Source organism: Fusarium poae, chromosome 2, assembly GCF_019609905.1.
Source record: "Fusarium poae strain DAOMC 252244 chromosome 2, whole genome shotgun sequence".
In the NCBI taxonomy this organism is placed as follows: domain Eukaryota; kingdom Fungi; phylum Ascomycota; class Sordariomycetes; order Hypocreales; family Nectriaceae; genus Fusarium; species Fusarium poae.
Window position 1 is genome coordinate 5,441,518 of NC_058400.1, and position 23,550 is coordinate 5,465,067.

The window sequence follows — 23,550 nt, forward strand, 5'->3', positions numbered from 1 at the left end:
AAAGGCTGTGCCGTTGAACAACAGCCAATAGCACCAACTCTACCATCCAACGGGCGGTTATTCCTTCACAACAGGGAATAAACTTAATTCTCATCTTTTTCTCCGCTTAAAAAGTGTAAAAATAGACTCACGATAATCCTACAGATAAATCCTACCTCCATCCAAGCTATTACCTGCCTTGGGTATCGGAATAATCCCATCATCTACCAGTCCATTAATCAGGCTCAACAACATACTGTCACATCCCCTGGCCGCCATCATGCGAAGCGACACAGGCATTTTCTCTTCCTTGGTTGTTACAGTGCTGCAGTACGAAATCTCACCTAGCGGCACCACGAAATCCGGGTTTCCTGCCATTGGTGAGATGAATCCATCGTTGAATCCTAAAAGCACGCCTGCCAAGCCCTCTGTCCCGAAAGTCTCGCCGTATGTGAACCTGTACGCTGGCTGGGAAGTTTTGGAGCTGTATAGTATAAGGCTTTCGGAACAAGTCTCTGGGTTACTGGGCAATGCAGTCTTGCTGAACCAATTCGCAAACGTTGTCTTGTTCTCGACAGCTTCATCTACCAGAAGTGGTAGACCATCACCCCAAGCCCACGATCCGTTTGTTGAAGGGTTCACGTAGGGTCGTCGTCCATCGAATTTGGCTGCATAGTCTCTATAAAATGGCTCTCGAACAAGACGAATCTGTTCTTGAGCTGAAATCACTGCCCATGTCTGACTGAGTAAATCCTGCACGTTGGCTGGTGAGGATTCTGGTCGCGTATCAGCCCAATGTTTGGAGAGGTTGTAAGATGTCGTTTTGGCTTCTAAAAAGGCCTCAAGTTTTCGTACGAAATTTGCAATCATGCCGTCAGATTCACTCTGATCAACAACGCTCTTGATGGGTATCCCCATGGCTGAGATTTTCTTTGGATAAGCGTTATAACTCTTTTTAAAGTTCGAATAGACAACTTGGCAAGCCTTGGCCCATAGCCTGGGGTCGCGCGCTAGAAACCCTGGCGTGTCGAATTGGGGCGCCAATGGAACAACACTGCTCAAATCCGCCAGTCCATGTGTTGGTCGGTTACCAAAGAGACCATTGTCCTCAGCCGGTACACGAACAGAACCTCCAGTATCGGATCCCAACGCGAGATCGATCCACTCGTATGAAGCCACGGCACTACCTGGACCCGACGAAGAGGAGCCTACCTCCTGGTATCCATCACCACGAGGATTGAAGGGAGCCTGATAGTCAATGGCATCTCGAGCGTTCTCAGGAGCGGCGAACTGTGTAGTCTTCAGTTTGCCAATGATGATAGCTCCCGCATCAACAAGTCGCTGGACGATAGGTGCAGTTTCATTGGCTGCCGGATACAACTCATAATAGGCCCGGCTTCCTGCTCCCGTCTTGACACCTTTGATATCAAATATATCTTTGACTCCGACCCGTATACCGTCGAGCGGTTTCTCAGTCGTCGGCTTGTAGTATAGCCGGGACGGAACAGGAATAGTTTGAGAAGAAGAGCCGACGTTTGAAACTGGGAGTGGCTTAAAAGAACCGTTCGTTGAAGAAACAATGCCCTGGTGAAACGCGCCCTGGAAGTCTGTATAAAGCAAATATGGGGCGTGCAATCCCAAAGATCCCGAAGAAAACATGTACGGTCCAGGCGGAATATCTTCACCCAAACCAAGAGGCTCGATGAAATGGGTACCGAAACGATCGGAGGCTCGTTTGGAAGAGGCAGTTATATTTAGTGGCAACCCTTTTGCAGGCCGAACATATATGCCTGTATTTGTCTTTAGCAAACATAGTATCATGCAGAAAACATGCAACCTACCTTGCAAAAACGCAATACTAAACACATCATCGTGAGACAAATACGCATCAATTGCGTCGTCTAGATCGGAATCGGAGAATAAAGTGCTTTGGGCATTGAAGATTGTGACCCGACTGAAGCCAGCAATTGATGCCGAATATTCACTCTTTTTGCAATTTCCACAAGCCGCGAGATGAAACCGCGGCTCAGGATCGATGTAGTAGGATTTGTCGTCAATAGATATACTGAAACCATGATTGATGATATTGCCTGTACCTGCTGCAAGGGAGCGCAGACAAAGAATGGCAGCGATGACGCTAAAAGACCAGAGAGGCACCATGGTGTAAATGAAGTTGCAGTATCAAGACTTTATCGGACATCGATAAAGGGTGCGTGATATTATGTTGCGCCAAAGCGAAGCGTTATGAGATGCGTTTTCGTAGTAAAAGCCGCGAGGTTAATAACCTGCGAAACCGTAAGATACTGATTTCGGGTAGATTCCGACTTCGTGTGGACCCGCGGTTGTGGCCCGAGTGGATGAAAGTGACAGTCGGATAACAATAACACCTCAGCAACATCAGGAGCAAAGCAAGTATATACCTTCAATTTTTATCTCTAATGAAAGGTGCATAAATCAGGATGCGTGAGACCTGAGAGACAAAAGAAAACTGCATTAAGCCTAGAGACAATTGGTTTAACAAACGGAACAGCGAAGCTTCTACAAAAGCTGACTGACATAAATGTCAAAAAGGCAAAAACATACAACAGCGGGGATTCGCTGGTCGTCACCGACCCAACTACTAATCCGCCCCTTACCAGCTTGACTATGGGAGAGCAGACGGGATCCCGTATTTTCTGGTAGGTATGGTCGTATGTGCTTATTTCTCTCTACTGGCAAACTATATACCTTGAATTCTAATGTTTTCACATTCTACAATAACCATTTTCTTCATACATATTAAATATAAACTACAACAGCAAGGCATTGACCATTACTACGCTATGTTGAATTCAGTGGGGCCTGAGCTAATCGATTTTGTTATTTGTTCTGTTATCTAAACCTTTGGCGTCACAAAGGTGAGAGCAGAAGATTATCCTTCAATGCCATGGTCTATCTGTCACCCAAAACGAGTCACATTCACCTGCAGCGTTGCGAATGAGGCATGGAATAACGCCACAGACCGGTGGTAAGTATCACAGGCGCCACTTGTTTCTGAATCGACCTTTCATGCAGGTGGAGGTAATCGATCACCAGGGACCGGAACATAAAATCCAGTAGTCACTATCTTAGTCATAAGCAAGAGCCACAGATCGGAAGGCTGGATTGTCCTTGCATTTGCCGAGACTAGGTTATATGACTTGTCCAGCAGCTCATGGAATGAACATTCATGACGCTGTTAGGTGTCTGGAACTACCAAGCCAAACGTGTAAACACCTGGTTCAACCACACCATCTTGTATACCATCCAGACTGATTGAAACCCCACAGCATCCAAGATCACACGTCGAGCATCAAGTAAAAATCCCGGTATGCTGGAAGTACTGACAATGTACGCATCGCATATTCGGACTTGGTGTGCTGAGTATGAACCTTAAGCATAAGGATAAGGTTAAAAGGAACAAACTATTAAGTTCTTGTGGAGTACTCTGGGCTCGTATCATGCATAACAGAATCATTGCTTGATCATACACAAGCCCGAAAAACTCTGGATCGATGCAAGAATGGCCATCGGGAAAGAATCTGAAGTTGGGAGGAGCAAGAAGAGGTGGGAATGCATATCTAGGGTTGATAAAGCATGCAGCTCAATATATCACATCAATAGTTTGTGAGTCTCTTGATTTTAGCTTGAAGGCTTGCAGAGCTGAGGTTTAGACTCGATGCCGTGAGCTTACAGCGCCAATGGCTGAACCAAATTTACTAGTCCCGTTAGCTGTATGTAGAACTGGCTCAGACTTCTGGGCCCCCGAGGTAGAGTTATGCATGTGAGGAGCAGAAGCAGGAAATTATTGACTTTCGAATTGACTCCGACCCTCCACTACCAATGCTTCAGCTACTGGCCTAGCAACTTGGATAGTGAGAACGCTGTATCAGATTGGTGCTCATACTAACGTAGAATTGACTTTAGATCTTCAACGTTATGATGTCTCGACGTTGAGTCCCGTTATGGCTTCGCACCCGCATTCCTGAGCTTAAAGCCACAACTAACGGCTCAACTAAACCAGACCGGGCCAGACCAGTCCTATCTGCCATCGTGTTATGCCATTCATGCAATTATCCATACACACCAAGGTTTTCAAAAAAAGCTTAATGGCTGTGGACTGACAGATCGGTTAAAGGCTACAGGGGCACATACCGATAAGGTTAAAAGCAAGCATCAATTGCAGAGTTTCTGTTGTGTCTGCCTGGACTAGCGGAGACGCTCCACCGGTAGAGGCACAGGCAAGACGAGACGTTAGGATAATACATCATGCTTATGAGTTAGCAATTACTTTGTAGATTCCTAACCTATCAGCAGTATACTTGGTTTGAGCCTTCACGACATCACCAGCATTTGGCGGGTTGGAGCTGGCCCTCTTCTATTCAGGTTCTTGATAGAAGTATGCATTTAAATATCCTTACTCTGGCATTATTGCCGCATGTTGATCTAGCTATCGGGTACCTATTGTAAGACAGTGGATTTGGTGCGTATTGAAGGACATGGTGAAGGTCGCGAGGTCGACTCTCACCAACAGTGTTGGGTGTACAGTGAAAACTGTTGAGGTGCCCAACCGTACTGTGAACAAACGCGAATATTATACTTGTCATACATTTCTAAGCTTGTAGCTACTGCAGCATGCTTCAGTTGTATTACGAGGTGGGTAAGACGTATGGCGTTTGAGTTCTTGGGAAAGGTGGAGATATGCAAAGTTCAGTTTAGCGCAAGCGATTGCTTTATTGAAAGAGACTTGGAGGATCATGATACTCGCATAGGCAGCACATTGCTCTCATAATTACCAACAAGATAATTAGGATCCAGAAAGAACATAAAAGGGAGTAGTATTCGTCTCTTCATCTTCTTTCTCTCACTCACTATCAACCTCTCTCTTTCCCAATTCTGTTCCTCACTCATTCAAAAGACACTATCTACATTCTTTCAAGACTGTGCCTCGAAAACAGCTTGGCGGCGTATCTCCAAAGATGAAGCTCTCCACTTTGACACTCTTGGCTCTGACCACAGGTGCTATAAGTGCACCAGTCGTCGAACGAGGAGAACATGTCGAATACCGCTATTATGAAAGAAAGAATGGCGGTGACTGGGTACTAATCGAGTATGATCCGCGCTGCCCTCCGGAGAAACCACCAGTGCATCCCAAGCCTGTGGTTTCTTACCATGAGCCCAAGCCGTACCACCCCGAGCCCAAGCCAGTCTACTACAAGCCTGAGCCAAAGCCTTATCATCCCAAGCCTTATTATCCCAAGCCGGAACACAAGCCTGAGCACAAGCCGAAGCCTCACTATCCTCCTCCAGAGCACAAGCCTGAGCACAAGCCGAAGCCTCACTATCCTCCTCCAGAGCACAAGCCTGAGCACAAGCCGAAGCCTCACTATCCTCCTCCAGAGCACAAGCCTGAGCACAAGCCGAAGCCTCACTATCCTCCTCCAGAGCACAAGCCTGAGCACAAGCCGAAGCCTCACTATCCTCCTCCAGAGCACAAGCCTGAGCACAAGCCAAATCCTCACTATCCTCCTCCAGAGCACAAGCCTGAGCACAAGCCGAAACCCCATTACCCTCCCCCGGAGCACAAGCCTGAGCACAAGCCAAAGCCTCAGTACTCTCCTCCGGAGCACAAGCCTCAGGCTAAGCCTTACCCACCTCCCAACTAGCTTTAGCTATTTCTTTCAACCACAAGACCCATCAAATCAGGATCCACCAAAAGGACCTGTCATTCCTTTACTTGATGTTAAGGATTACTGTGACTGGATCTCAGTCTGGGACGGAACAGCCGATGCGCTTGCTATGCAGGACAGACTTACACATTCACTTCATTAATACCGTGCAACACTCGGTCTCTCACTCCCTTCAATCTCAAACGGAGATATGACTATTACCTAACAAACGGATCAGTTGAACTTGATAAACTATCATTACTATTTAGCTTCACTTCTTACAATGTCCTTCAAGAACTCTTATTTATCTCTAGTTGTACTTAGTTAAAGCCTAATTTAAAAGAGAGCTTGCACTATCAAGTGTAACTACAAAGATATGTTTCACTAGTAGTAACCTTGGATCTTGAGTATATTGTCTCCAATTGTCTGAACAAAGATCCGATGCTGATATTACGGAACTCTGAACATGAAATCTCCCTTTGTAATACTTTCTACATTCGTTGGAGCCTCGCGAGACATGATTACCATTTCCGTGGGTGGATGTATGAATTTTGAACGAATTGGCTTGACTATTAAACACATACGCAAACATGTAGTTAGAGAACTATTGGGCTTTACCAAGAGAGGTTCGTTGTTGAGATCTAAGCCTAGCTACAAGATATCTAGACTAGAAGGGGTTACAAAATATCGTTTATTGATATAGGTCGGATCTATTTAGAGATATGTAAGCTATCCATAGCCAACTAAACCACAGTGGCTCGAATAGACCGATGTCTCGGATTACTTTTGTTCTGGCTCCAGACCTGAGTTTTCCATTTTTCGGAGTTCCTTAACAATATCCTTTATAACCCACGAGCGGACACGATATATACCATCTTTAGGCCCAATAAGACTCCAATCGCTTTCAGATGCGAAGAGACGTTCCAATGCATTTATAAAAGCCATTTCATCGCGTACGATACCCGGGGAGACATATTCGCTAAAGAAAGCCCTGCCGATACTATTTGCGGCGAAATGTTCTTCTGGTACGCGCATTTTGATAACTTGTTGAGGATGGTTTCTGTTTAAGTAATTGCTAGTGCAGTGGTGGTTGCAAATATTGTTTTTGTTGCAGGACGGAGAAACCAAATTTACGGGTTTTATAGTGGTTATTTTCGATTTTGTTATTCACTATTCTCGTAATGGTATCTTTCAAGATGTACATTTGATGGTGATGCATCGTGTGTGTGTGAAGTGAGCTTTCATTGACCCTGCTCTTAGGTGTTCTAGCTGATGGTGATGCATCAGTGTCCAGACTCTGTGATGGACCGGCCTTCAATAGGATTTACTACAAGACATGCTTGAGTTAAAAATAACACTCATAGAATCTCGATTAAATGTTCATGATTAAGAGAAGAAAATGAGAGAAATACATTAGAACCTCATCCCGTTTCTTGGTGTTCTCGTATTTGGGACTAGCCGATAAAAGCAGCTGACTACCTATCCATATTGACCTTATGCTGATCATGCATGTGGCTTGGCCACAGGAGTAGTTAGAATATCTACTCTATGTAGCATATGTATCTATGTATAAGTGCAGTAAAACTTGGATCTAATTACAGGTCGTAATATGGTGATATGGAGTAGTCTATGTACTAACCTTCGAAGATCTCTATATTCCAAATTTTGTCTATGTAGGTTGTACAGATATAACTGTAAAGTACCTATATGTTATATGTCATCTACCGTGCAACCCATCAGCTTCCGAATAGCATCTTTTCCGTTTTGCTGTAGAGCACGAGCGCCAATACCAGCCCAGATACCTGCGGGACGAGGCGGCGATTCAATGACAACCCAAGATTCGCCTTGCCACTGTAACCAAACATTTTTGATTTGGTCGAAAACGTAGAGGCTGTGATTGTCTGGATGCAACTGAGAAAACATTGTCGTGGCCCATGCCGTTCCTCCGGGAGGATGAGCGTGGCCACCAGCCTCTGGAACGAAAGTGACAGCGTAGCATGCTTCGCTCCAGGCCACCTGATAATAATTGCGGTGCAACAAGCGGGAAACTGTCGGTCGACGTGGTGGGCTTTTACCGAGAGCTCTGGCCGCATTTTCAATGGCTGCATTGCCTATCTTGAGCTCTTCATCGGTGAGTCGAATAAGCTGATCTTGTGTAGCCTGGCTTGAGTGCCCAGGGAAGCTCCAATGTATGACTTGATGTCCCACAGATGCAGCACAATTGCCCCATTCCATGTCGGCGCCGTCAGCACCTCCAGACAAACAGATGTTTGGGTTTGTTGAATTCTGAAGATAATCCATTTTTTATTGTGAAAGAATGGAATTCATTGTTGCCCTGATCAGTTCTGTGATTCAACTAGATAGTAAGCAACATATGAGTCATCTTAAAATCTTTGCTTCCTGTTTACGGAGAGATGGCCTTAGCGCTGGCGACGATTATTTTTGCCGAGTACAAAATCCGTAATTAAATAAAATTCCTCCGAATTTGCACACTTTCCAGGATGAACGGATCACTTAACTATTGTGTGCAGCGCATCTGTACTGGCGATGGCTCTTGGCGAGCTGCTTGATCTGGAATTACCAAATGAGGCCATTCCCTCTTCAGTATTCAGATGACATCTACTCTGTATGAAAGGCACCCTTCTTCTTCTCAATTAATCCACTGCCCCAAGGATCCGTGTCGATAGGCACCAATGGTGTTTCACATTTTGCCTTTAGTGCAACTTGAGCCTCATCGCTTTCATATGGAACACAGTTCACACCAACATCGCCATGCATCCCATCGCAGATAACCACGGGCTCTCCGCCGCATGGTGGTTTGACGTCAAAGTTCTTGAGAGTAATGTTGGCGCAAACAGCATCTTCAGCAGACGAACAAGAAAGACGAGCCACAGCGTTACCATAAACACCAGACGTGTAACCGGTGAAGTTCTCGAAGTGTATGTTGGTAATATGCATGCCTGAGGGATGAGCATTGCACTCATCCGCTGATTTGTTGAAATAGCAAGAATCGAGGAAAATTCCGTAGTCCATGCGTGCGACCCAGAAGTTTCTGGCTAAGTGTCAATAGCTACCTATACTTGGATAAACCTGATTGGTACTCACTTGAACGTTACGTTGTTAACAAAGCCCGTGCCAGTTTCATTTCCGGCCCAGACTTTGATACGAGCACCGGAATACTGAGAATGTTAGAATGTATAACAAGTGAACCGGGAATATGGCATACATCTCCATTCATCATCCAAACGTTCTCGATATGTACATCGTGAACATTAGAGACTTCCCCCTTGTATTGTCCCAGGGATCCCATAGACTTTACCAGTTAGCTTCATCAGTATAGCAATCTACACATGGAACTCACTTGGCCATGTGTGCCGTTACAGTACATAGTGTTGACGTAAAGATCGGAGCTATTAGGCTTGGGAGAGAAACAGTCATCATCGATATTGACCCATGTCCTCTCAATTCGCACGGTCGAAGTGTTCATTGTATTCATAAAGTCAGTGTTCTTGGGTATGATGCTACCATTATTTGACAGAGCGGTTGCTACGACATCGGTGAATGAGATGTTCTTGGAGCTCACGATGAAGTTGTTCCAGCAGGGTGAGTCCTTGAGATGAATACCGGAAACATCAAGGTTGGTCGTGTTCTCTGCGTAGAACAGAATTGGTCGGTAATACTTATTGTCAGGATTTAGAATGCTAACAGATAGTTAATGCAATACCATCTATAGGAGAATTCGGACAACTCACGAGCCTGTACCGGCCTCAAACTCATTCCACCAGCGTTGTCTACTACTGTCAGCCATGCGGCACCTGTGTTGGTCTGATAGTGTTGGTCTGATATCGACTAACCCTTGGCCTTCGATGACGCCGTTACCATATACCTTGATATCTTGCCCTCCCCATTTCCAAAACATAATGGACTTTTGGAAAGGGTGATACCAAGCGTTTTCCTGCCAATATTTAACGTCATCCGTAAACTATCTCTGTTAGATTCCAAGACGGCGGGCGATCCCGAAAAGACGACTGACCCGGATCTCGCCCTCTAAGTGAATGTGAATATCACTGAGTCCAGTCAAATCAAGCGCCTTCCCAATGACGAATGTCTGACCATGTGGCAAGTACAAGGTGTTACCCCGATCAGCCTGACGCACACCACGCTTGAAGTCTTCGGAAACATCATCCTGGTGATCTTTAGATGTGCGGACCTTTATTATCTTGCGTTGCTCATGCTTGGGAGGATTGTATGGATGTTTCTGCCGAAAACCCGAGACATCACGAGGTACATCCTGCGGCAGAGACACAGCATCGATGGTGGCGATAGCGAACGACCCTAGAAAACCTAAGATTGGAAGATAACGCATTCGAACAGTTTGACACGTGGGAATTAGTGTCCTCGTCTGGTATCGAATAGCTTGAGGGTGCCAAGATGAGTCTGTCGAATATATACAATGGCTCACCAGGGACTCGGTGTATCATTGTGAGTTTACCGACAGCAACACAAGTATACGGATTCTACGGCATAAGCGTGCCTCCAAACCCATGCTTTGTGCGATTTCACAATGCCAAGGCGGAAAAGGTAGTTGATCTACTGATGCAGGGAAAGCTAACTACAAGCAATTGGTGGAATAATATTCTCTCGACCGACGATTCGCTTAATCCAGCCCAGATTAGCTGCTGGCTTCGAGAGTCGGATAACTAAAGGGACAATCTTTCCAAGACTTGCCTTTTCCGCAAGACTTTTATATTTTGAAAACACAAAGAGTTATTCTAATAAATGAAGCATCCGCATTGGAGATGGTTCAAACTGTTAGAGGATTATAAATGTATTATGTGCCAATAAAGGACTGTTTCTGCAACTGTATAACTACAACTTATATCCACTAATTTCAAGGATAAAATAACATGCAATATGAGGTTTTGCTCATATAGTCTCTGTTGTGTTCTCGATTGCATCCTGAAGATTGCCTTGGTATGTATGGGGTGGCCAGTATATACTCAACTTGATTGGTTGAGTTGAAAACCCTTGTCTGGATCATTCTCCACGACCTTTTCTGATTTCTAAAGTGGATTACAGAGCAAGAGAGACAAATACGCCACAGTGGCTGATGTGGCCTTTTCCTGACAAATAGCGTCTCACTCAGCTAGAAGAAGCTCCACGAACCTTCTCGATACTTCGAGCAATATCATGGCCTTTCGCGATGGTGAGTAACGGCTTGCGCATCAACGCGTTGCCTAAATGCCATATGTGAGAATTCTCTATAAGTAAACGAGTCTCGACGACTTTGGAGATTTTTTGTTCATCAGAATTCAGCATCTTCACTTCACTTCACTTCAATACTCATTCAATTGATACAAAGTACAACACATCCACTTGACCAATCATCTTTGTCACCTCTTCTACCAATCACAACTCAAACACATCAGCAAAATGGCCTTCTTCCTTCCCCGTACTGTCTACCATACTCAGGCTCCTCTGAACCCACTCTACTATCTTCTCAAGGAGCTTGACCAGTCTGTTCCACAGCCCCAGCAGCCTCAGCGAAGAAGCCAATGCCAGTCTCAACAGAAGAGTCAGGCTCAGGCTGAATGCCCCGCCTATAAGGTGATTACCCGACCATGGGAGCCCCGCTTTGAGGCTCACGAGACGGAGGACTCCTTTGTTCTCTACGGCGAGCTCCCTGGCCTAAACAAGGAAAACGTCACTGTTGAATTCCCCGAACCTCGCAAGCTTGTCGTTACCGGCAAGGTTGAGCGTTTCACAGATGTCCCCAAGGCAGCTGAAACAATCACTGAGCAGCCTGCTCCCGCTCCCACTCCCGTCATTGAGTCAGACAACGAAGACACCCAGAGCAGAAGTTCATACCAAGCTACTGTCGAGGACGATGTTGATGATGAGTTTGAAGTCTTGAGCCACACATCGCAAAAGTCAGAGACTGTCAGTCAACCACAGCCTGAGACTCTCAGCGACAAGGCCAGAGAGAAGCAGCCTGAGCAACCCAAGCAGCCTGAAGAGCCAAGACGTTCTGGCTACACCAAGGAGTTCTCACGTTACTTCACTTTCCCTACCTACGTCAACCACGAGGCAGTCACTGCCAATCTGAAGGATGGTCTCCTGACTATAATTGTTCCCAAGGCTACTCCCCAGTCTCGACGCATTATTATTAGCTAGAGGATCGAATATTGGTTTGGAAATTTCATGGGATACACTTTGGATTACATATACTTGGGAGTTCTTAGTCTTATTTTCTTAATTGAATAATGTTTCTAATTTTATTGTGTCTTTACCTTCCTTCTCGTTTGTGAAAGTATGAATAGATGTGTCACGACAATGCCCATTTGTAATACCTTGCAGCCTTATAACGAACAGGCAGGTCATCCGTGCGGCAACACAGCCTTTACATCCAAGGTGACAGTATCGTAGCTATGTAGGCGATGATGAAAAGCCCACAAGACTTTGATCTGAGACATCGAGCCAATGTACGGATACCATCTAATATATCATGTAAACCCAAACCCTGCTTCTGGGTCTAACCCGACAAACCTGGCACTTTGTCTAAAACCTCATAACCTTCCAGTTTCTCAAAAATTGCCTTGGCAGTATCCATTTGAGTACGATACTCGATGACCTTCTTTTCAATTACCTCGATACGCCCCTTCAGTTCCTCAATCTCGACTCCGAGCACTATAACCTTATCTGGAGTGCTCCTCGACTGGCGACCGTTGGAAATATCCTCCGCCAGGGTTTTCTTCTCGTTATAGGTTGTCTGGAGCGAGACAAGGCTCGTTTTGGCGTTATCCCAATCCTTCTGAGCCGACATGAACGCACCTCTTGCTTGTTGGACACTAACTCCTTGATCGGGCATAGTGACAGAAAGGATATATTCACGGGATGAGTTTGGAATACTATAAGACTGAGTAGAAATGACTTTCGTAATGTTGATGTGCGGTTGATCGGGAGCTAAAGATGTTTGGTTTGAGAACAAAAGGGGCAAATGGCGAAGAGTCTGCTGCATTTGCAAGAAAATGGGATCTTGATAGGAAGCGGGTGGCCCTTTCACAAATGTTATAAGCAACGATTAAAAAGATAAAATGATTCGTTGTGTACCTGAGATTCTTATTAGCGGCTCGTAGAAGAGCAATTGACGTCTAGCAGTGACTGCCCGTATAACCTATTCCCATCAGATCGAGTGGATTTGCCCGACTTCTTATTATTTACTTCGATTTGACGTGTCTGAATGATTCTACTGTTGATGGCATTGTTCCCTATTAGTTCATTGTTGCGTGAAGCATCGACATCAGTACCAGTCAATCACTGCATGTAGATACGCCAATGGACTGAAAGGCGGACTACTGCATGCACGCATTCACATGTACGCTAGTGAAGTTTGTGTGTATGTCTTGAACAAGACTTCTTTCAGTGACCCTGTTAGATTAGGGAAACAAGAAGGAGGCTTAACAGGTTATATCTGAAGTTCGCATAGGCTTTACCACTGAAGAAGCGTTTAGGTCAGAAGCAGAGTTGTTGTTCAGGTGAAGCTGAGCTAAGAAAACGGGGCAATTTGAAAATTAGACATCCATTAAAACTGTTTCGTAAAAGTAAGAAAAGAAAAAGAACATATGGCTCCGAAGTAGATATAGTTCAATTTTACAAGCTAGCATTCAGTCACAGAGCTTAAAATAGTTTCAGTAAACACGTGTTAGGGTGACGAAGACGTTACTCATATGAAATTCCCAAATAAACACTATATACGAATAATACTCCGTAATAGAACTTTGATCAAATAGTCAATGTTCTTTGCAAAGGAAGGTCTCGGCTACTGCTTCCAACAAAAATATTATAGTCACCCCGCTGAAGCTGCCATTCTTGGGCAACAACGTTCCAAACGCTCAAGTCGCGACGTGTGAGCTCGAATTTGACCTCCGCTGCTTCTCCAGCCTTAATGCTCGGCTTCTGGAAACCCCGGAGTTGTCTGACGGGAGTATCATCACCTGGAGTACCTACATATAGTTGCGCAACTTCCTTGCCATCAACGTCACCTGTGTTGCTGACCTTGGCTGAGACAACAGCAACAACATCCCATAGATCGGCGCGTCCACCCTCAGTAAGAGCCCCAGTCGGGTATTCTGGGACTGTTGTATCGGGGCCAGACAGTTGGAGATCAGTATACTCGAAGGTCGTGTAACTCAAACCGAAGCCAAACTCGTAGCGAGGCGTAATGTTCTTAGCGTCGAAATGTCGGTAGTCGATGAAGACACCCTCCGAAAAGTCAGATTGAGGGAAGTGCTGGAACTTATTGGGTGCAAGAGTCAAGTCTGGCTTGAGAGTTATACCATAGTCTGTCTCGTTGCGGGCGACGGTATACGGAAGACGACCCGATGGATTCTCATCTCCATATAGCAAAGAAACGAGTGCCTCTCCGCTGTCCTGACCTGGCAAGTGTGCGTAGATAACAGCGGTGATATTGGGGTGACTAATGAAACCATCCACCAAACGTGCACCAGCGTTGTGAAGAACGACAATTGTGTTTGCGCATTTGTCAGCAACGTTGTTGATGAGACTGTCAGTGTAGTCATCGTAAATAGCTGGTCTGTCCCAACCTTCGCTAGCCCATACGTTTCCAGCAACGATGCAAGCTTCAGAGGTAGGATTGACAGAAGGATCCCAGCTTTCGAAATCCCAGTATAGTGAGGTGCCATCCTTTCTGGCTCGAGAAACAAACGCATCGAAGGGCGAACTGATCAAACCTGCGGCAGCAGCTCCAGAACCTCCCCCAGAGATGAGTGTGCCGTTAGGTGCAATGGCTGAGTAGGTGAGGTTCAGGTTTCCCAGGAAACCTCCGTTCAGCTCAGTGATGTTGGCAGATTGGGCACCGATAGCCCAGGGAGCGAACATGGCACCTTTGACTACTGGCTCTGGGTTGTTCTTAGCAGGGGCTTTGTGCGAGTAGCCAAATAGGGAGACAAGCTTCAGGTTGGACTTGAGCGGCAATGTCTTGTTGGTGTTTTTAACAAGAACATGACCTTCTACCGCACCATCCCATAGCGTAGACTTGGAACTCGCGTTTCGAGCATCTACAATAAGATGAGGAGCCGACAGGTCCTTGGCTAATCCGTAGCCGGGAATGGGGAAGTCTGACTGATCCTGGTTGAGCTGATACCAAGTGGCGAGAATTCTGCAACAATATGATAAGTCAAGTGTACATGATCGTGCCTCAAAAGTCAATCGTACCTGGTAGCCATGCCGTCAACATGTGATTCAGGAACGGTTCCGTTGTTAACACCAAGAGTCAGGTTGGCACCCCATACTATAGAGCTGGGCATCGCGACATCAAGTCCGGCGAGAGCTGAAGCCATACCAGAGTGCTGCGCACCCCAGTCAGAAACGACGAAACCTTGGAAGCCCAACTCTCCTTTCAAAAGGCCATTGAGAAGTTTCGAGTTCTGGCAAGCGTAAGAACCGTTGGCTCTGTTGTAACTGCACATCACACTGGCAAGTCCTGCATGGACTGCATCGGCGAAAGGCCTGTCGAGATTGGTCAGCCCCCAGATATTTGATGAAGAAACCAGTGAACTTACCACATGTACAACTCATGAAGCGTCTTGTCATCGACATTTGATGATACAGCCTCTGCCTTTGTGGCGGCAGAGGCAAGTCTGTGTGTCTCTTGCTCTTGAGCCAGCCAGTGCTTTCCACAAGCAACAACACCTGCTTTCTGAATTCCAGCTACAGCTTCATGGCCCAACCTTCCAGCAAGATAAGGATCATTTGAGAAGCCTTCCCAGTTGCGACCGCCTTCGACCACTCGTCCTAGAGGACCAAAGACTGGGCCGAGGAGAACATTTATACCCTTGGTCTTGGCCTCAGACCCCATATAATAACTTCGACTGTAAGTCAACTCAGGGTTCCAGCTTGCACCGACATGAATGCCTGCCGGAAATGCGCTGACATAGTCTGTGTTGCGGACACCGTTGCCGGCATCTGCTAAACACAAGCCTGGGAAGCCTAGACGAGGAACTCCGGGGACGAAGCCAGAGCAACCAGTGGTTGTTTGGCCTCCTGCAGTCAGATTGACCTTCTCTTCAAGAGTCAACTGAGACACCAATTCTTTAGCTTTGGAGACAGCCACAGACCAAGAACCAGTTTCAGCTTGCTGCGCTAAATGTTTATCAATGTGGTTGTTCAGCACAAGGATATTTAAATACTAACGCGTAGGGTATACTGGTGGTGATTGACCGTAGAAGTGAGTATCCTCGGTGATAACATCGGGCTGGTTCTGAGCTAGGACACCATGATTCAATAGAGAGAGAGCCAAAAGGCCCGACACAGGAGTCAAAATCATTGTCAGATTCGGGGTATCTTGGAATCTCAGTGGCTGGGAATACTTAATTTCCCTCGAGGGCTCACATCCTTTATATCTCAAGATGTACTCGATTCTTGTTGGTCTTAACTACCTACACCACTGTACGATTCGTTCCCCGCTCATCGGCAAACTTTCCATCTCAACTAGTCACTTGATCAACAACCTCGGTGAACTTGACGAATAATAAGGTGATTCCGGTCATCTGGTTGATGTATGCTGGGGTCTACAATTTACGCAATGCTTTGCAATGGTAACATAGCGTGACTATAGTAGAGAAAAAGCCGTTGACAATCGGGCCTTTTCCTTCCAACAACTGGGACTGTGGGGTTTTTCTGTCTTCTGACATTGGCTTCCCCGACTTTTGTAGCCCAGGATCTCCAGGTTTAGCTAAACTGACAGACCACGTCCCCGGTCTTCTCCACCTCCGCCTTTCTTGTTCGGGGTATGGTTTGGTTGTATTTACCCCAGGTATTTCCGACAAACGGATGCAGAACCCTATCAAGTTAGGAATGCAGTTGGAGAAGTTAGTTACCGTTCGCAATTGCCGATCAATCTTGACTGTCACTAGCTTGGAAACGATTTCGTTGGGACGACGTGAGACAGCCTGTTAGCCAGGCTGACTAGGTACCTTCTGGTTCTACGACACAGCTATTTGTCAATTACGCTTCATACGTTTCATACGTGAGCCGAGTACAATTCGGGCCATGAAGAGCTACAGGAGTCGAGCGAGGACATACGTAGAAATGTCTGTATCATTCTTATAATATGTGACTGATGTCTAGTATTGCTGAAAGGCGAAAGCAAAAGCAGAAATTGAAAGACCCTGTGCTTCTAACATATGTTTAAAGGTATGAAACAGTATAAACTTTCCAATCGTTATGGGGTTACCTATTTCGAGAATAGTGAAATAACTCAAGTCGGCCCCGTTCCGCAATTCTCAAATATTCTGTCCTTAACAAAGGTCTATACAGCATCTGGGCTATTGACGGATGTCATGGCTCATGGTATATACCCAAACATTGATCTTCTTCTAATGATCATCTCTCATTATACCATATCTCTGCTGTATGCAATAGCCTTTGCAGCTTGGCTGACTTGTGCAATAACATCCACCATCTCTTCTTTTCTCAACACAGGGCTGATTGAGCAGATCCTGAGAACAACTCTGCCTCGCACCTTTGTGGTCAGAAGTCCTGCAATGTTATTATCCAGAATATACTTTGAGATGGCTGCGTTGAGAGTATCCAACTCTTCCTCAGTCTTTTTCGCAGGAGCGTATCGAAATGTGACGATAGCCATGCTCGCTGGGCTGATTACTTCCCAGTCAGGTAGCTTTCTAACCTCAGCTTCGGCAGTCTCGGCGAGATCGAACCCGTGATCAACCATCTTTCCAATACGTTCCACACCGAGAACTCGCAATGTGAACCAAAGCTTCAGAGCGCGCGAAGGGCGGGTAAGTTCCATGCCGAAGTTCCAAAAGTCGGGGATCTCTTCGTGCTCAAGAGCATCACGCAGATAGTCCCCGTCATTAGCATAAACCTTTGCAAGATCCATCTTATTCCTCACCAAGATCAGACTGCAGCTATAGGTTTGGAAAAGCCACTTATGTGCATCCCAAGAAATACTGTCTGCAAGCCCAAGCCCTCTGGTGACTGCACTTCTCGTAGTACCGAGGGCAGCAGATGCACCAAAGGCCCCATCAACGTGAAGCCATATCTTTTCATCATCCCGGATCTGAGCCAGTGCCTCCAACGGATCGATACTGCCCGTATTTGTCGTCCCACATGTTCCCACGATGACGAATGGTTTGAGATTTGCTTCGCGGTCTGCTTTGATGGTATTTCTGAGTGCAGTCACATCCATTTGGAGAGCGTTTGTTGGTATGACACGTATCTGGCTGCTCTTGATGCCTATTATGCGAAGGGCTTTCATCACTGAGTGGTGTGTTTGATCAGAAAGATACGCAATTCCCAAGCTTTCGGTTCCTTCTTCTAAGATCCTCTCTCTCGCCAACACCATACCACTCATATTGGCCATAGACCCGCCCGACACAAAGACACCTCCAGCAGTGCCCGGAAGACCAACCTTGGAGGCGAGCCACTGCAGTAATGTCTGCTCAACGATAGCCACACCTGGGCCTTGAAGAGCCGATCCAGCGAAAGAATTGAAAGCGCTCGTTAGACAATCTCCTATCCACGATAGGGGAGAGACAGGAGCTGGAACAAAGGCAAACGTCCGAGGGTGATTCATTCGAAAGCGAAAGTCGGATATGGTGAACGCATCTTCTATTGCGTCTCCTACTGGATGAGATACCCCTGGAGTGCTTATCTCTCTCAGTCTGGGGATTTCTACCGGACCAGCCAATCGTATGATAGGGTCTTTGCTAACACTTTGAGTTGTCTGTAGGAGCCGGTCGAAGATGGCTTGAAAGGATAAGCTGATGGCGTCCAGCTCCTCGGCTTGGTCTGGAAAAGGTGAAGCGTCCATTGCAAGCGATTCTCGAGTTTCCAAGTTAAAAGAACATTCAAGGATACAAGGATATTTATATACAACAAGTATAATAAACGAAGGCTATCTAATGTTCATGTCATCAAAGGGCGTAAAGTGGTTGATTCATTGATAGGTTCCCCGCATTTTATGTCATTGATGCCGCGTCTATGAGGCAAACTGTCACACAGCCGACTTCTGGCGTTATGCATATTCGTGTCTAATAATTGCACCGAAAGAGGTCATTGCAGTAACTGCTGTTTGATCAAGAGTAATTATTTCCTGTTCAATACTGTACAAGAACTCAAGACTATCGACTTTACTCTGAACTATCATTCCCCATACTGTTAATTGAGGCATTGAATAGCCCCCACCACTCAATGTTTGGTACCGAACGTATACGGGGATCAGGCATCACCAGTATTGTGTTTAGCTTCCCTAAAGCTGTCCATGCCCAAGTTTGAGCTACACACAGCACGGTTAGCGAAACACGGATATCAAAATAACGGAATTGTGGCGAGTACTTACGGCCGAATAGGTTACTAACTCGTGAGTAGAAGGAAAAATCGTCAAGCTTCAGCGCAGGACCATCGCCTCTCTCATCTTTACCGTAGGTCCCTCGGAGATGTGTCCCATCCAGCAAACCAGCGGATGATAGAGGCGTAAACATGCCGGGTGGTCTACGGACGGATATCAGTAAGCCATGCTGCATTCAAGTAAAAGACAATGTACTCACAATGGGAGATGGCCAGCTTTCATAGCTTCCATGGCGTGGGCGACACCGCCAAAAGCAGCTGGGCCCTGTGTCCAGTCTACATGCTCGCTTATGTCACTCTTGACAGCATCTTCAGTAGCTTGGCTGACGTTTCCTGTCACCTCCCAAACATCCTTGAACCATTGCTGACTGCCGACCGATACGTCGTCTTTCTTCAAAAAGGGTCCGACCTCAAAGGGTGAGACGAGAAATGTGGTTGCCATGACTGGTCCAATGTTAGCCGCGTCCTTGAATATTTGATCGACTGGCTTTGGCGACAAATCACCGGAATCTTGGTTGGCTACAGACGTGTGTTTCAATCGATTGCTTACGCAAATCGGCGACGCAACGGAGCATGGAAGACTCTGTGGTGGAAACGTCTTGAGCAGTGCAAAGGCTTGCAGTGCTGTCAACAACGCTGTTACCGTGACCCCCCGAGCTTTGCAGATGTTTATAATCCTCTTTGTCAAGTCCTCTGAGTACACCTGTCTTCGCACAGCGTAGTCGGTACCTGGAGAATCCTTGTAAGACTGCTCGGTAATGGGGCACATTGTGATATTTGCGAGGTTAGCCTCGAGCAGCTTTTTCGCCTTTTCCTGAGCTTCTTGGTCCATCGGGGTATTCCCCAGCGGCTGCTGGAGGATGTCTAGGTAACACGGATGTAGGGAAAATGGGGATGTGGACGTGTAGGACGATAAATATAGTCCGTTGTCTACCAATCCACCTGAAAGCCTGCATAGAATATTGTCCAAGATTGCAGCACCGCTCCAGAAGTCGTTTAGTGCATGATTGCAGCGGATACCCACTGCGAAAGTGCCGGGTTCGGATGATGATACGACAAGCGATATGTGTATCAAGTGCGCCCCAAGCTCAATACTGATACGCTTTTCAGGGGTTGAATAGAACTCATCCGTCAGTGACTTGAGTCCTTCCTTGGCTGACTTGTCAGTGTGAAGAATTGTCGTTTGTTGCGCGATCCTTTCAGCCAAATCATTGTCGGATTTGAGCGGAGTATAGATAAAATCTCGAGATTTGGCCGGCACAGATTCATGTTGGCCTCGATGAATTGTTGCCAACAAAGATGGTTTCTGGAGGCAGACGAGGGCAATGGCTTTGTTGAACCACGTCTTAATGCTGTCTCTGGAATCAATCTTGGGTGTGAGAGTTGGTGCGACGGTGAAGATGACAGCGCCCATCCATTCAGTCCAGCCGTCCAGTTCCAGCCATTGATCAAACATTCGCTCAGGTCCCACCATTGGGCGAGTCCAGAGACCATCGGCTCGCAAATCCCATGAAGCAACTTTTGCCATGATTGAAGTTGGAAAGGTTAGTTATGTAGTTAAACCGCGCATAAATTGTCACTTAGAAGCATCAGTCAAGGTCAAGAACTCGCAAAAGATCATCACTAGTCAGGGCTAATTTCTTACATTAACCTAAGCTTCCTCAAAGCTGGACCAATTTATGTCATCAATCCTCAGTTTACAGGAGCGGAGAAGAAGAATCGCATGGAATGCTATTGCTGTACAGGAAAGGCATCAACGCTACTGGCATCCAGCAGCGGGAGACTAACTACCTACGTGTTCTGTAAAAACTAACTAATTCGACCAGTGCCACAGTGGAATCCCCAGTGTATTAATTACAGTGGACTGTTCACTGTAGTGCAGCCCTGCACTTCCGAACCGAACCCGGCCTGCTTAGGGTGATCCCAAAGAACGATTCCCCGCTTCGAGACCAGTGATGGAAAAAGTTCTTACGGTACAGATACGCATACAAGACAGGCTCAACACACGCATCGTCTTTTTATAACAAGATCAGGGAGACCACATCAAGTCGAATAATTAGTGACAATACTAAACTCATCGTTGTAACGACGACTCAGAAATGCCTCAGAAGCGGGGTGTGTCGACGCCCAAGACTCAAAGCAGCCAAGGGCACCAAGCCAAGGGAGAGACTTGGGACGAAAGGCCATTCTTTTCCACTCCATTGACCCTGACTATCGGTGTCCTGGCAATAGGAGCCATAATACCTTTTGTTTATGGACTTCTTGGTGAGACAACGCCAAAGACAGCTGTGATCGACCTGGAAAAGTTACCAGAAACGGCCCAGGTAATTGACCAAAAAAGCTTCAATGTCCTGGAGCGTGTTCCGCCACCCAGTGAAGTCAATGCTACAGCGGTGAGATTTCTATCATAGAAACATGCGGGATACTTACTCACTGAAAACTAGAGGTTTCTGTGGCCGGGAGTCACACGAGAATCTCTTTTGGAACGACCATTCCACGTCTACGACGCCGAATTCCTACAAGTCATCGGGAACAATCCAACATTAACGCTGCTCGCCACCTCTGACAAGGACCCTATCTTCCATGAGGCTGTAGTATGGTACGTTGACCTTGTTATGGAAAACAGAAGTGGCATGAGTAGCAAGCTCATTCTGGATGATATAGGAATCCACCCACTGAAGAAGTGTTTTTCGTGCAATCAGCAGGGTCTCCAGACGCAGGGACGGGTCTCGAGAAGTCATCCATTATCCAGAAAATTTCCCTAGCCGATGCTGAAGCGTTGCGAAATGGCTCTCACACACAAGGTCGCGTCGAGATAACAGTGGTAGACTCTAAACCACAGATCATAAATCCTAATGGTACGGAATAGTGCTCTCCCTATATGTTGAAACTAACTGTATGATAGGCGGAACAAACTACAAAGGTCAGATCATCTTTGCAGGCGAAGGCCAAGGAGAAAACGTTCCTTCCGCTCTTTACCTGATGAACCCAGAGAAGCCATATAATACTACAAGTAAGTTATCCCTACTTTATACGATATGCAGAATATTGTCGTGGCTAACGTTCTCCCAGCACTTGTCAACAATTACTTCGGAAGGCAATTTAACTCAATTAACGACGTTTCCGTCAACCCAAGAAACGGACACATCTACTTCACCGATACAATGTATGGCTATTGGCAGCATTTCCGTCCTGAGCCGGGATTGAGAAACCAAGTTTATCGTCTCGATCCAGATACAGGAGCTTTAACTGTTGTTGCCGATCGGTTCGCTGCTCCAAACGGTAAGTTAGCTGCCGGAAACCATATATAAATAAGTGACAAAGTTGACGAAACATGAATTACAGGCATAACGTTTTCTCCGGATGGGAGGCACGCATATATCACCGATACAGGCCTCAGCAACGGACTCTTCGGGGTGAATCCTACCAATCCCGCATCAATGTAAGTGATGGTCACGGTGTAGTTACATCATGCAAATAATCTCTAACCGTGGGTTTAGCTACCGCTTTGATGTCCAGAAGGATGGATCTTGGGATAATCGCAAGACGTTCGCATACGTGGGTTCGCGTTTACCTGATGGTAAGTTTTTCACTTTCCAATGACATGTTCGACTTTAACCATTGCACTATTATAGGCATCCATTGTGACTCAAAGGGTAATGTCTATGCAGGATGCGGCGATGGTGTCCACGTCTGGAATCCTTCAGGCAAGCTCATCGGCAAAATATACACGAGCATGAATGCAGCCAACTTTCAATTGGTAGGAAAAGGTCGGATGATCATAATGGGAAGAACAAAGCTGTTCTTTGCTACAATCGCTGCGTCTGAGGCCCCGTTGAGCTGATTCGGTGGCAGAGAATCAGTTATCACCCAAGGGTGAATCTGCCTTGGCTGTCTGTAAAAGATATGGTGCTGAAGATTCTACACGAATTGCCTCTTTGGTCTCACTACATAGTATAGTACGAGTTCAATACTGATGCCTAGATTGACCAACCTTCCTTGCCGATCAATGGGTCTAAGCGCAAGAGATGCTGTGTAACTGGTAGGCCGTTAGTTGGATAGCTATCACCACCTGCAATTTATGCTTGCCAAGAGTTAATATCTCGATCAATGCAACTACAACATGAATCAAGTGTGAATAAATCATCATAGACTTTCCCTTTAATGCAGGGCGGTAAGGTTGTCGGTCCCGGTATTGACAGATTCATACCGTTGTCACTGCCGATCCTAAAGGAAAATCCACAGGGCTGTGCAGCTGATGCCGATCAGTTAAGCAGTTGACCAAGTTTCGAACTGCTACACGAGAATCCTTCCGCCGATCGAAGTATTGATAGTGACGTCGGAAAATAAGCTCATCTTCTGTTAAGCTTAATTGCCGAATCATGTAGCCATTGACATCTGCCGAGTAGAATAGGAAGGTCCTTGCTTAGTCCAGATTAGGATGTTGCAAAGGGAGCCCCTGCATAGGTACGGATACTCTGTAGTCTAGTTTTCT

The 23,550-nt window shown here is 46.2% G+C and overlaps 10 protein-coding genes across 10 annotated transcripts; 3 read left to right on the plus strand and 7 right to left on the minus strand.

Annotated features, from left to right (window-relative positions):
- Nucleotides 1-169: 169 nt before the first annotated feature.
- FPOAC1_005760 (uncharacterized protein) lies at nt 170-2,139 on the minus strand (the record flags this gene model as incomplete). Its single annotated transcript, XM_044850274.1, has 3 exons — nt 170-177; nt 237-1,769; nt 1,821-2,139. The coding sequence occupies 3 exons, from the start codon at nt 2,137-2,139 to the stop codon at nt 170-172; spliced, it is 1,860 nt and encodes a 619-aa protein (XP_044708984.1).
- A 2,837-nt stretch (nt 2,140-4,976) lies between these two features.
- FPOAC1_005761 (uncharacterized protein) lies at nt 4,977-5,663 on the plus strand (the record flags this gene model as incomplete). The annotated part of the gene is made up of 1 exon (XM_044850275.1): nt 4,977-5,663. The coding sequence occupies one exon, from the start codon at nt 4,977-4,979 to the stop codon at nt 5,661-5,663; it is 687 nt and encodes a 228-aa protein (XP_044708985.1).
- A 1,713-nt stretch (nt 5,664-7,376) lies between these two features.
- Nucleotides 7,377-7,967, minus strand: FPOAC1_005762 (uncharacterized protein; the record flags this gene model as incomplete). The annotated part of the gene is made up of 1 exon (XM_044850276.1): nt 7,377-7,967. The coding sequence occupies one exon, from the start codon at nt 7,965-7,967 to the stop codon at nt 7,377-7,379; it is 591 nt and encodes a 196-aa protein (XP_044708986.1).
- Nucleotides 7,968-8,285: 318 nt separating this feature from the next.
- FPOAC1_005763 (uncharacterized protein) lies at nt 8,286-10,032 on the minus strand (the record flags this gene model as incomplete). Its single annotated transcript, XM_044850277.1, has 7 exons — nt 8,286-8,718; nt 8,772-8,845; nt 8,893-8,979; nt 9,028-9,317; nt 9,419-9,491; nt 9,553-9,648; nt 9,700-10,032. 7 exons carry the CDS (start codon nt 10,030-10,032, stop codon nt 8,286-8,288), a joined length of 1,386 nt encoding a protein of 461 aa, XP_044708987.1.
- A 1,067-nt stretch (nt 10,033-11,099) lies between these two features.
- FPOAC1_005764 (uncharacterized protein) lies at nt 11,100-11,840 on the plus strand (the record flags this gene model as incomplete). Its single annotated transcript, XM_044850278.1, has 1 exon — nt 11,100-11,840. One exon carries the CDS (start codon nt 11,100-11,102, stop codon nt 11,838-11,840), a length of 741 nt encoding a protein of 246 aa, XP_044708988.1.
- A 358-nt stretch (nt 11,841-12,198) lies between these two features.
- Nucleotides 12,199-12,684, minus strand: FPOAC1_005765 (uncharacterized protein; the record flags this gene model as incomplete). The annotated part of the gene is made up of 1 exon (XM_044850279.1): nt 12,199-12,684. The coding sequence occupies one exon, from the start codon at nt 12,682-12,684 to the stop codon at nt 12,199-12,201; it is 486 nt and encodes a 161-aa protein (XP_044708989.1).
- A 764-nt stretch (nt 12,685-13,448) lies between these two features.
- Nucleotides 13,449-16,011, minus strand: FPOAC1_005766 (uncharacterized protein; the record flags this gene model as incomplete). Its single annotated transcript, XM_044850280.1, has 4 exons — nt 13,449-14,844; nt 14,901-15,194; nt 15,248-15,827; nt 15,879-16,011. 4 exons carry the CDS (start codon nt 16,009-16,011, stop codon nt 13,449-13,451), a joined length of 2,403 nt encoding a protein of 800 aa, XP_044708990.1.
- A 1,068-nt stretch (nt 16,012-17,079) lies between these two features.
- On the minus strand, nt 17,080-18,519 carry FPOAC1_005767 (uncharacterized protein; the record flags this gene model as incomplete). The annotated part of the gene is made up of 1 exon (XM_044850281.1): nt 17,080-18,519. The coding sequence occupies one exon, from the start codon at nt 18,517-18,519 to the stop codon at nt 17,080-17,082; it is 1,440 nt and encodes a 479-aa protein (XP_044708991.1).
- Nucleotides 18,520-18,838: 319 nt separating this feature from the next.
- On the minus strand, nt 18,839-20,583 carry FPOAC1_005768 (uncharacterized protein; the record flags this gene model as incomplete). The annotated part of the gene is made up of 3 exons (XM_044850282.1): nt 18,839-18,984; nt 19,048-19,199; nt 19,256-20,583. 3 exons carry the CDS (start codon nt 20,581-20,583, stop codon nt 18,839-18,841), a joined length of 1,626 nt encoding a protein of 541 aa, XP_044708992.1.
- A 571-nt stretch (nt 20,584-21,154) lies between these two features.
- FPOAC1_005769 (uncharacterized protein) lies at nt 21,155-22,899 on the plus strand (the record flags this gene model as incomplete). The annotated part of the gene is made up of 8 exons (XM_044850283.1): nt 21,155-21,448; nt 21,500-21,654; nt 21,720-21,913; nt 21,961-22,068; nt 22,128-22,337; nt 22,401-22,497; nt 22,556-22,635; nt 22,691-22,899. The coding sequence occupies 8 exons, from the start codon at nt 21,155-21,157 to the stop codon at nt 22,897-22,899; spliced, it is 1,347 nt and encodes a 448-aa protein (XP_044708993.1).
- Nucleotides 22,900-23,550: the final 651 nt, after the last annotated feature.